At 47.7% G+C, this 12,298-nt stretch overlaps 1 protein-coding gene across 1 annotated transcript; it reads right to left on the bottom strand.

The window, feature by feature from the left end:
- Positions 1–6,666: 6,666 nt before the first annotated feature.
- On the bottom strand, positions 6,667–7,125 carry LOC136470676 (uncharacterized). The gene has a single exon (XM_066468432.1). The coding sequence runs from the start codon at positions 7,123–7,125 to the stop codon at positions 6,667–6,669; it is 459 nt and encodes a 152-aa protein (XP_066324529.1).
- Between the last annotated feature and the right edge of the window lie 5,173 nt (positions 7,126–12,298).

Here is a 12,298-nt window from a genome sequence, read left to right as displayed (position 1 = left end):
TGAGCCCCAATCTTGATGGTCTTGGTGGGGTCATCGAGGCCGAGGTCGACCTCCTTCATTTCCTTAGACTTGGCGGAGGCATGAGGAGGCTCCAGCGCTAGGATCTCCAGGTCATCGATGGGCACCGTCTTGGCATCATAGACCATGTTGGCCATCTGGATGGAGAGGTCGGTGGCTTCAGTGAGGGAGAGACTCTCTGTTTTGTAGGCATAGGTGATGGAGAGGTTGGCCCGTAGACCAGAACTCCTATAGGCGAAGGCATATTTTAATACCAGATAGGCATAGTGCGGTATGGCCATGAACTTGGCTAGAGCTGGCTAACCAAGTATGGCCTGGTAGGTGGTGTTGAAGTTGGTGGCATAGAAGTTGATGTGCTCGACACAGAAGTTGCTAGCCGTGGCAAATTTTACCAGGAGGGGTGATCTCTCCAAGTGATTTGGATGCCCTACCAGGTACCACACCCTAGAAGGAGGAGTTAGAGGGAGTGAGGTCTTCTATTCCAAGGCCTAGCTCCTTTAGGGCTCCAGCGAAGAGGAGGTTCAGGGCGCTTCCGCCATCGACGAGCACTTTCCTAAAGAGTACTTTCTTGATGGTTGCATCAAGAACGTGGGGGAAATGCCCTATGTACGGGATGTCCACCCACTGGTCAACCCTGCTAAAGGTGATGGGGACCTCAAACCAGGGGCGATAGTTGGGGTTAGCGATAGCGTCTTGTGTGTCGATGGTGAGCAACCGGCGGGTGGTGAGTTTTTGATCTCTTCTGCTCTTGGAGGTGGCGAGGCCCCCGAAGATAGTGGCGACCACTTTGTCATGATCCTAGAAGGCATTATTGTTGTCCCCAGGTGGTCGGCGACCTCGGGCTTCGTTGTTGTTGTCATCATCCTTCTTTTTGGTCTAGAACTCCTTAGCTAGGCCAAGGCACTCCTTCATCTTATGCTTGCTGTTCTTGTGGAGGGGGCATGGTCCTTCGAGGATCTTCTTGTACTGCTCGTTGTAGTTACGCTTGGCGTGAGGTTTGTTAATGGTGGCGACGATGTTGTCTGGTCAGCGACAGCGATACTAACTAGCTTTGGACCCTTCTGGCTGATCACGACCATTGTCATGATGGTGGCCATGGTCATTGTAGCGGTGGTCACTATGGCATCATTCGTTGAGGTGCTCATCGTTGTGGTGAGTTGGGCAGTGAGTGCCCACATCCTCATTGAAGCGAACTTCAGCCTCTTTAGTGTCGGTATACTGATCGGCAGGCGTGATCATCTCGCCAATCCCCTTTAGCGACTTATGATTGAATTTGGAGGCGAGGTCATGGTGATGGAGTCCTCAAACGAAGGTGGCGATGACTTCTGCTTCCATGATGTTGGGAATAGAATTCCTCATCTCGAAAAAATGTCTGATGTAGCTATGGAGGAGCTCAGACGGTTTCTGATAAGTATGATTCAGATCGTGCTTGGTGCCTGGTCGAGTACACGTAGCCATGTAGTTGTCGGTGAAAACTTTCTTCAACTACTCCCAAGATCCGATGGAATCCAGGACGAGGCTCATGAGCCAGTTCATTGTGGTTGGTGTAAGCATGATGGGAAGATAGTTCGCCATGACCCTGGTATCTCCCTAGCGGCACGCATGGTAGTGGCATAAGCTTGTAGCCACTATGTGGGGTTCATCCACCCCTCATAGGGCTCAACCCCGGTGATTTTGAAACCATGGGACCACTAGAGTGTTTAGAGTGCTCTCATGAATGCTTGGGGCCCTTCGAGATCATCACTGTCGGGATCTGTAGCATTGCTGGCATTAAGTGGCTAGAGGGTTGCATCTAGATTACCGAACTCTTGCTCGTATTCTTGACGCTGGCGTACTTCCTCTTCATGGTGAGAGAAACGACGCCTATTGATATGTCATTGCACATCCTGGAGGTTGTTGATGTGTGCTCAGACATCTTGATCGACTTCCTGGTCATGTTGGCGAGGGTAGTTGATGCAGTTCTCCCTAGCTCCCCCCTAGAGGGGTTGTCCATCATCGCGATGTTGATCGGTGAAATGGCTTCTGCCGAGGCGGCGATTGGATCTTAGCATGGTGGATCAGCGATTCGAGCTTGTCGAGTAGGAAGGTCCCTGATCCTAGTGGATCTCATTGACCTAGCAGTGCATAGCTTTGAGCATTGCTGTGACCTTGGCGGCCTCTAGCATTTGCTCAAGCTGAGCGAGCTCATTAGTGGCCATGGCCAAGTTGGCTCTTGGGGTCTTATAGATATCGTGGCCGTTGACATGGCTGAATTCGTTGTTGAGGTTGCAGCAGAGTGGGCGTGGCCTCCCTTATGAGTTGAGCTGTTCTCCGTTATGAGCAGCCTCAGCTAGCACAATGGTGGCTTCATTCACTCAGCGCTGTGCACGGTTGGTGTTCTATCAACACGAGCTACGCGGTCCTCATCGGTTTCTCCATCCCATGGAGGGCTATCGATGCTGACATTAAAAATCCTTCCTCCTCGAAAGGGTGGGAAAGGAGGTTGGATGGCGATGATTTTGACGATAGTCTCCGTAGAGCCCTGGGACTCAGAGTCTGGACTTTCCTCTAGTATGGTTTGGATGGATGCTTTGGGGCGTCGGCCGATTTGTAGCATATTGACAGTCGGCAAGAGCTGGTCGGTGAGAGGATAGATGTCTCCCACCTGGTCGATGAATTTGCCTGTTAGGGCATCCTGATGGATGGCGGTCGTAACCCCTAGAGTTTCCTAATCAGCCTTCGATGGATTAGAATTGAAGGGTGGTCAGCGCTGAACTAGAGTGGTCAGAGCTGATTCCATGATGGAGAGGCAGTCGGTGAGCTTCTGGCCAACCGGATCGATGGATGCGATCAAATCGTCGTTATCGATATGCTTCCTCAAGGAGCGGGGAAGCAGGCGGCGAGTTGTCGATGAAGACGACCTTGGAGGTGGTTCCAACATTGGATTAGCTATTGTAGGTGTTGGTGTGGTCGTCGTAGAGTTGATCTGCATCAGCTCAATGATCTCTCCATCTCTGTCAGCATTGATGACCTAGGAGATCGATTCAACCTTGAAGATCTGGTCAGGCTTTGGAGAGGACGAAGAGCCTGCAAAACATACCATCTTGTTCATCATGGAAACAGCACGCACACCCCTACCTAGCGCACCAACTGTCGATAGAATATCATCGGTAGTCCTCCAAGGGGTATCTCACGAAGATAGATTGATCGATAGTGGTGCGCGTAATCAAGAACAAGAAGGCAATAGATACACAAGATTTAGACAAGTTCGGGCCGTCAGCATGATGTAATACCCTACTCCTATGGTCTATTAGTTTATATTAGCTATCATATGATATTATGTGTCGTTTGAGGGGGTCCCCTACCCGCCTTATATAGTTGGGGGGTAGGGTTACAAGTCGGTTATATCTAGGAGATAATCGGTAAGTAATAACATATTACAGGAATCAAGGGATCGAACATATCCTAACAGATCTCGTAGCATCTTTAGGATATCGCCCCTGATGACTTGCGAATTGTGATACACGCCGAGCAGTACCATGCACCATAAGCCTTCATCTTATGGGCTGGACCACCCCTAGAGGCGTAGCCCATGTAGTCTATCGTGGGTATCCGGGGTTATACCCCCACAGAGGCTGAAGAAAAGGTTCGGGTTATTCAATCAAATATGAAAGCAGCACAGTCTCGCTAGAAAAGTTATGCTAATAAAAGATGCCAACCGTTAGCTTTCAAAGTGGGAGATTATGTTTATCTGAAAGTATCACTGATGAAAGTAGCACCACGTTACATTGGTCCTTTCCTAATTATAGAACGGTGTGGACCAGTAGCGTATCATCTTGAGTTACCAACACATTTATCAGTCATGCATAATGTGTTTCATGTGTCTCAGTTGAAAAAGTGTTTATGAGTGCCAGAGCAGGCCATTGAGATTGAAGGAGTTGAACTCAAACCAGATCTAACTTATGCAGAACATCCTGTTGGGATCTTGGATCAGAAAGACTGAGTCACCCGAAGGAGAACAATCAAGTTCTGTAAGGTTCAGTGGAACAAGCATACAGAAGAGGAAGCTACGTGGGAATTAGAGGATTATCTAAGAGAGAATCATCCATATTTCCTTGCATCTGCTTAGGTTACCAACTTCTCTACAGTTGTAATCTTCCTTTTAAAAAGTTGATGTAACCATGTAATATCCTTTGTTGTTTTATAGAAACCATGTTTGTAATAGGTGTTTGACATGTTTCCTTTTCCATTACTTAACCCTAGGCTTTAGGAGCTGTTTAATCTCGAGACAAGATTTCTGCAAGGGGGGAGGAGCTGTAACACCCCTAGTGTTAAGCATCACTAAAACATGATCATGTCATCATCATGCATAGTAATCACTCATAGTAGTCAATCAAGTTTGCATCCACTAAAAATGTTATTTGATTAGCAATGCAATGCATGTGTGTTGAAATGTGTTGAGACCCAAAAATTCTTTTAAGGTACTTTGTGACCTTCTATTTTGGAATTTCACTAAAGTACTTGAAATTATGCCCTAATAAACTTTGAGGTGTAATGTATGTGCTTCCCACTAGTGTCAAGTGTAGGGTATGGATTCAAGTCCCAACATTTAAAAATTTAGCTCCAAATTTGAAATCAGGATTAGAATCCAGCACTTATTATTGGCCAAGTCTTGGAATCAATAAGGAATTCAATTTTGGAGTATTTATTAAAATGAAATTCATAAATAAAATTGTTCAAACATTAGTATCATTTGTTAGCATAAAGTTTGTACTACAAGATGGAACTATTGATTGATAGGTTTCCTGGTTGATTAATCACTGGTTAAATCCCTAAGATAGTTAACCAAATCAATTTTCAAACCCTAACTGAATTTTCAAAGTTAAGTTTCAAAGTGCTCTGGTTCCTAACTTGGATCTCTCATTCTATTGGGAATCTGAGTTTGGTTCCTTAAGAAAAGTTAAACCCTGCACCAAGATGAACAAGTTTTATTAAGGAAGATCATCAAGTTTCTGTATGGAATCTGGAGAAAAAGAGAGAAGAAGAAGGAGATTCAGGTGGTACTGTTCATGATCGGTAGCCGGCATGCCTATCTGCTTCACTGGTGAGCCCCCACCCTCCAGCACCGCTCCGTGCGCAACCAGCACATAGCTGCTTGTGTGTCCAAACTCAAGCTCTAGATGCACCGAAATGCCACCGCGAAGTGAGTTCATGTCACCGCCATCATCCTCACCACCGACCGTGCAGCTCTGCCTCGCCTCCGTCTCAACCCGCAGGAGCACCGAAGTCGTGGTGAGCTCCTAAAGCTAACCTAGCTATCCGTTTAGGCTCTACCAGGCTCGTATGGCCAGAATGTCACCGTGCTGACATTCTCTACCGTGCCAAGCCACCACAGTCACGGTCATGAGAGTAGTTAGTCGCCCATGCTCAATTGACCCCTCAAGCATGTTTGCATGAGCGTGTTGAGTGCACTGGTGGCCTTTACGTCGCTGAGGTTCATGCCATTGGGCTGGTCCATCATGCTAGAGCACCGCTGAGCCACCATGGCTGGTGTCGAGCTCGTCTCATAACCCTAGCTATACGTTTTATGCCCTAGATCGATGTGTTGTCTTGCCCTGAGTATGTTGGTGTCCTTGCCATCGTTGATGACCTCACCGGAGGTGAGGAATCGTCGATCAACACTCGTCTCGGGGTTTGTTAATCCCTTGTTGTAGGAGGACTTTGTTGTGCACCCTCGAGTAGGGTGGAACCCCATTGAGTGTTGCATAGTGGTACCTGTCATGCTACCCTACTGCATAGTTGGCTAAAGCTTACAAGTTATGTAATAACTTAACGAACAATTTGTAAACTTATGGTTTGTAAGACTTTCGCCATTTACTCTGATGAAACATATTTATGTATTTGTACAAACTATTGTAATACTATAATGTCATCTATAATTTGGGGTTCCTCGAGGACACTCGATAGACTTCCCGAGTTGTCAGTCCCCCATGTGCAGCAGTCAAAAGTCTGTAAGACAATGATAGGCTCTAGGTTGGCTATGAGCTGGTCAGCCTATTTGAATTTGAACATGATGTTGTCTACGTAGGCCTCAATGGTTCGCCCAATGAGGTCCTCGAAACACTTGAGCATACAACGCTGATATGTAGCCCCCACATTTTTTAGACCGAACGACATTATGACATAGCAGAACGATCCAAACAGGGTGATAAAAGATGTCACGAACTAGTCGGACTCTTTCATCATGATTTGATGGTATTCGGAGTACACATCAAGGAAGCAAAGGGTTTCGCACCCTGAGGTTGAGTAGACTACTTGATCTATGTGCGGCAAAGAAAATAGATCCTTTGGACAAGCTTTGTTAAGACCCGTGTAATCAACACACATTCTCTATTTCTCACTCTTTTTTCTTACAAGAACGGGATTGGCTAACCACTCAGGGTGATACACTTCCTTGATGAATTCAGCTGCCAAAAGCTTCACAATCTCCTCATAGATGGCCCTGTGCTTCTCCTCGTCGAAGCGACATAGGCGGTGCCTCACTAGCTTGGAGCCTGACCTAATCTTCAAGGCATGCTCGGCGACTTCTCTCAGAATGCCTGGCAAGTCCGAGAATCTCCACGCAAAGATGTCTCTATTGGCACGGAGGAAGTCAATGAGCGTGCTTTCCTATTTGGAGGCAAGTGTGGTGTCGATGCACACCACTTTGCCCTTGGAGCTGCTAGGGTCTATGAGGACCTCCTTGGCACCCTCTATAGGCTCGAAAGACCCAGTCGACCGCTTGGGGTCAGGTGCTCTTTCAATGATCTCCTCCTTGATGTCCGTGAGCTCTTCGAAGGCGACAATCATCGCAGCATGTTCGTAGCACTCAACCTCGCACTCGTAGGTGCGCTGGATGGAGGTGCTGACGGTGATGACCCCATGTAGACCTGGCATATTCAACTTTAGATAGGTGTAGTTAGGGATGGCCATGAACTTCTCATAGCATGGACATCCTAGGATGGCATGGTAGGTCTTGTGAAACCCGACCACCTCGAAGGTAAGGGTATTCGTCCTATAATTGGTTAGATTCCTAAACGTGATGGGCAAATCGATCTGCCCGAGCAGCATGGCCTGCTTTCCAGGCATGATGCCATGGAAAGATGCCCCGGTTGGTCAGATGCACGATCGATCGATGCCCATGGCATCGAGCGTCTTAGCATACATGATGTTGAGGCCGTTGTCTCTATCCATCAGCACCTTGGTGAGCTGCTTTGTGTCAACGATTGGGTCAACCACGAGTGGGTATCTTCTCGGCTGTGGGACACTTTCCGGGTGGTCGATCTAATCAAAGGTGATGGCAGACTCCGACCATCAGAGGAAGAAAGGTGTGGCCGGCTCGGCCACATAGACCTCGCTGCACGCAAGCTTCTGGCTGCACTTGGAGTCATAGGCCGCCGACCCCTCGAAGATCATGAGGCAGCCATCTAGCGTCGAAAAGTAGTTGTCCTTCCCCTCGATGTTGTTTGCCATTGGCTTGGGCTCCTTCCTATGCTCACCCTTTTTGGAGCCACCAAACATGAACCGCTTCATGAGGGCATAGTCTTTGTATAGGTGCTTGATGGAGAAGGCATGGTTCAGACATGACCCTTCGAGCAGCTTCTCAAAGTGGTCTGGGGTACCCTCAATGGGCTTTCGACCCCCCTTGCGGTCGACAGCGGCCACGAGCAAGCACTCGCACCACTGCTTGTTCTTTTTCTTGTTGGGGCGGTTGGAGGTGCCTTCGCTAGCATCCTCGTCCTGCTTCGCCTTGCCCTTAGGATGGTTGAAAATTGCTCTAACCACCTCATCGCTCGAGGCATGGCTGGTGGTGATGTCGAGGAGCTCCATGGTGGTTCACAGGTTCCTAGGACACATATAGGTGCCCTAGAAGTCTCTGACAAAAATCTTCTTTAGGTTCGCCCAACTTTGAATTCGGTTGGGCGAAAGGTGGTCCAACCATGTTCACGCTGAATCAGCCAAGAACAATGGAAGGTTGCAGATAATAAAATTGTCACTATCCACTCAACCGGCTTGGCAAGCAAGCCAGTAATCCTCGAGCCACAGTCTAGGGTTTGTTTCCCCGGATTATTTTAGAATATTGGTCGGCGATCGGTACCGTGGTAGGAAGGCGGCATTGAGGATGTGTCGGCCGAAGGACTAAGGTCTGGGCTCGAGCTCCGGTCCTCGCCACTATCATAGTGTCCACCATGATGAGGGTGGTAGACACAACTGGCTTCCTCTCTCTTTTTGCTTCATCCATGCCTATGGGCATCTAGGGTGTTACGTGCGTCATGGTGGAGGCCGAGACGCTCATGCACCGAGGCCGCAGCATGCCCACCACCGTCGTGCAGTGCCTAGTGGACAGACGCATCCTTGACATGTCATCTCGAGGGTGCGTGCTAATGGTTGTCGAGCTCGCATCACTAAGACAGCAAGCTCTCCGCCTGCTGCACTACCGTGTGCTCGAGCATCATGCGGATCTTGTGATGGCCCCAACAATCCTCGGGTATCATGAGCTCTAGGAGCCCTCGGAGCAAGGCCACCATGGCAGCGATGTTTTGGCTTGCTCGGGCGAAGTGGGGAGGGCTCCATCGTCTTTAATGATCCTCTGGTTCACATCGCAGGCCATGGTGCGCGCACACCCATCGTCTCCATGATGCTCGAGCTCCCGCTCGAGCTCTGCGTGCTTCTACTTGAGTTAGAGTCGTGTATCCTCGAGCTCCTAGTGCCGTGCCCTTAGTTGTTCCACCCACAGCGAGGAAGGGCCTCTACATCTTCCTCGACCTCATCGTTGAGGTCATTTTGTGGGGTAGCCCCTCCCTCGTGGACGCTTTCGATGCATCCCTTGGGGGTACCTGCCATAAAACATTCTCACGAGGGGTGATGGCTCTCCCTGCTAGAGTTAGAGTCAGAGAGCGACTCTAAATCTCTCGTGAGAAGGTCGTGGAAACATTCCGCGATGTATCCGGTCATCCCCACAAACTCATCGTTCATAGGGGATGGGTGCATGTGCTACGCCACGAGATGGCCAACGGTCCCCGCAGCATTACGTAGACCGAACGGGAACGTTGCTAGGGCGTCCCGGGTGAGGTGTTCTAGGGAGAGCGGTTCCCCTCTGGCGAGTTGCATCATGGCATTGGTGATGTAGAAAGTAAGGCAGTGTAGCTCCTCTCAGGACGGTCGGGGTCCTAGGAAGGCATTGAGTTGGCACTTTAGCCTCCCGTAGTCAAAGCCAAGGAGTCGATCGCTTTCGAATGGTGTGCTCGGAAGACATAAGGATTATACTAGTTCGGCAGAACATCCCTATGTCCAGTCTGCTACTGCTTGTGTTACCGGCACTATCTATAGTAGGGGTTACAGATGGGCGAGATAGGGAGCAGATCCTAGGTCTCTGGTGGAATGATTGAAAAGTGCTGAGAGTCCATTTAGCTGCTCAGTCGTGTGCTCGTGCCTATGTCCTTGTGTTATGTTGTGTTGTGTTCCCCTTTTATAGAAGAAGGGAAAGATGCAGGTTACATCAGAAAAAGAGAAGAGAGAGAGAGAGAAAGAGGAAGAAAATCGAGGAGAAGAAGCCCTCTAGGACCGCTGCATCCTTCTTCTCCTTCATGCGAGTCCCATCGATGCTGTAGATGGTGACAGGGACAGCTCCACGTCAGGCTCCTGTTCACCACTAGTGCTATGCCTCAACATCATCAGTTGGTTGTGGTGCTCCATCCTGTTCTGGCAGACGGCATGGTGAACCGACATGCCTATCAGTGGTCGTACAGGGATTAGACAGCATAGCACCCATGCACCCGTCACTGTTGGTGATGCGAACCCCTGGGCGTGGCCTATCATGGCCATGGGTCACGTCAAGGCGTACCCGTACCCCTTCTAGTGTCAGAGGCTAGACCCAGGCCCATACGCTTGGACCCATAGTGGTTGGGATGGTACGGACCCGCCGAGCGAGGCGAAGCCCATGCCTGAGGGGTCAGGCGAGACGGCTCCCGTACCCTCAGGGTCAGGCGAGACTGGCTCCCGTACCCTCAAGGGTCGGGCGACATGGGGCCCAGTGCTCGAGGGGTCTGGCGAGGTAGAAAATCGTCCCTTCAGGGTTGGTCGAGACTGAAATACATCCTTGACTATCTAGGCGAGTTGTCATCCGTGGTATCCCTAATACTGATACCTGACAATACCGGTAGTGATGGGGTCACATCACTGCCAGTAACACAAAACCACCAATGATAATCAGAGATCACTAGTCGGTTCCTGGTGCTACTCGACAGTGTCCAATTAAGCCAACACTAGTCGGTTTATGGCCCAAGCCAGCTGTGTTGGTGAAGGCAAAACTAGTCGGCTAGTAGCTCAAGTCGTCAGTGATGGCCTCAACAACATTGTCGGTTTTTTTGTCAAGCTGACAGTGATGTCTTGAGCAACAATGCCCATCGTAGCTCAAGCCGGCTAATGCCCTCTTTACCATCACTGTCGATTTATTTTATTATCTTTTCTGGCAACTTGTTTTTTTTCAGGAGCAGTTTCCTTACTATACCTAACAACTGATCGAAACCTTTATCGCTCAATCCGTTTGTAGATTTGAACTCTAACAGCATGATGCCGGCTTCTAGTTTGCTCACTGGACAATCCTTATACAATGGTGTTTTGCCATCTTGTCTCATTTTCTCTAGCTTTCTTAGATGTCTATCACTAAGAAATCCACTCTATATTACGTAGCAACTGAGAAATGCCATCCTCATACTCGGTGTCGTCAGCTAGCGTATTCCTAAACACATCATTAAAGGTAGTCATAGGTTATGTGTTGACACCGGTTTCCTCGTTAGTAACAACATCGTGGAGGGCAACATCAGGCACGTTCACATCATCATTGTTTTCCTGCGGATCATTCACACGAACCTCTCCATGCATACTCCATATCGTATAGTTTGGCATGAACCCCCTGTTAAGCAAGTGCATTCTTATAGTCTTAGTTTGAGCCCATTTTCTTTGATTCATGCAATATTTGCATGGGCAGAAGACAGGGTTTCCATCCCCAGCATCGGCTTTGGCATCGGCGATAAACTTGCTGACGCCTAAGCATGTATCGCTTGTCCGCTCAGGGACAGATACATCCACTCTCGATCTATCTCTGCACAAAAAAATATTGAGACAGTAATTACAGAGAAATTAAGAACAAGTGGAGCTTCATGAACAACAATTGTAGCTCGAAAGTACAATTTATTCTACACTTATTTAATTTAGTTATCCCATTTTAGAAAAAAAAATTATTATACACTAATTATTGAAAATTGAAATTGGTAGCCCTGATCATATAAATTAAAATTAAAAATCGTAGCCCCATAAAAAATAATTATTGCACAATAATGAAAGAACAATTATTCTACTCCATGCCACATAAAAATGGAGACACTAATTTAAAAAAGACTAAAATTGGAGACATGATCATGAGCAACATTGTGGCTCCAAACAATATGTTGGTAGGTGACACATGAATTAATTTGCTCATCAAAATTGTAAAAGAATCTACTCTACTCCTATCAAGAACTAATTATAGCATCACATACTAATAATCATCTTGACCATGTAATTAGCTAGGAATTTAAATGGGTTCATAGACATCAACCTTTTGGAAGATGGATTCTCCACAATTTATTTGGATGCCTTGCACAAAGTTCAATTGAAAAGTGCTCTCTAGAATGGAGAAAGAATTAGAATGAGAATCAATCAATGTAGCCATCAAAACAACACTAATTAAGCAACCAAATGATGCTTGTTACTAATCTTAAAGCAAAAAGATCAAGTCATTATTTAAAATTCAAGAGCTAGCTTCATGGTGAAGAGCAGCCGCAACAATGAAGGGAGGGGGCTAAACACACGCCTATGTGCTCAGGATGGAAGAGATGAGGGAGGAGAGGACAGCGCCAACTTTTTTTTACTGTCATTTTATCACCGTCGGTTCTTGGCTGGAACTGACAGTGATAGCACAAAATCATTGTCGATTTTTTGCTAGAACCGACAATAATAGGTGACCGTTCACTCACTGCCAGTTTTAACCCACCCTTAATCATATTCTGATTTTGAAGCTCATAACCGACCATGAAGGGTCATCAGGCCAAAATCCGACACCGATCAGACCGGCAGTGGTGCCCGATTCTATAGCAGTGTTTCCCTCTTTGCACTGACGAGTTTATTTTATATATACCAAAAGAACTAGTACAGTATAATAAAATGTCCGTAAAGAGCTATGCACTAAACAGCAACCATTTGAAACCGTACCGGCCTTCAC

Source organism: Miscanthus floridulus, chromosome 8, assembly GCF_019320115.1.
Source record: "Miscanthus floridulus cultivar M001 chromosome 8, ASM1932011v1, whole genome shotgun sequence".
NCBI lineage: Eukaryota > Viridiplantae > Streptophyta > Magnoliopsida > Poales > Poaceae > Miscanthus > Miscanthus floridulus.
Note: the sequence above shows the minus strand (reverse complement) of the source record. Positions and strands in the feature narration are given on the sequence as shown.

Coding starts and splice junctions, on each gene's coding strand:
- LOC136470676 (XM_066468432.1), bottom strand. CDS start 7,125: ATGCCTGGAAAGCAGGCCATGCTGCTCGGGCAGATCGATTTGCCCATC.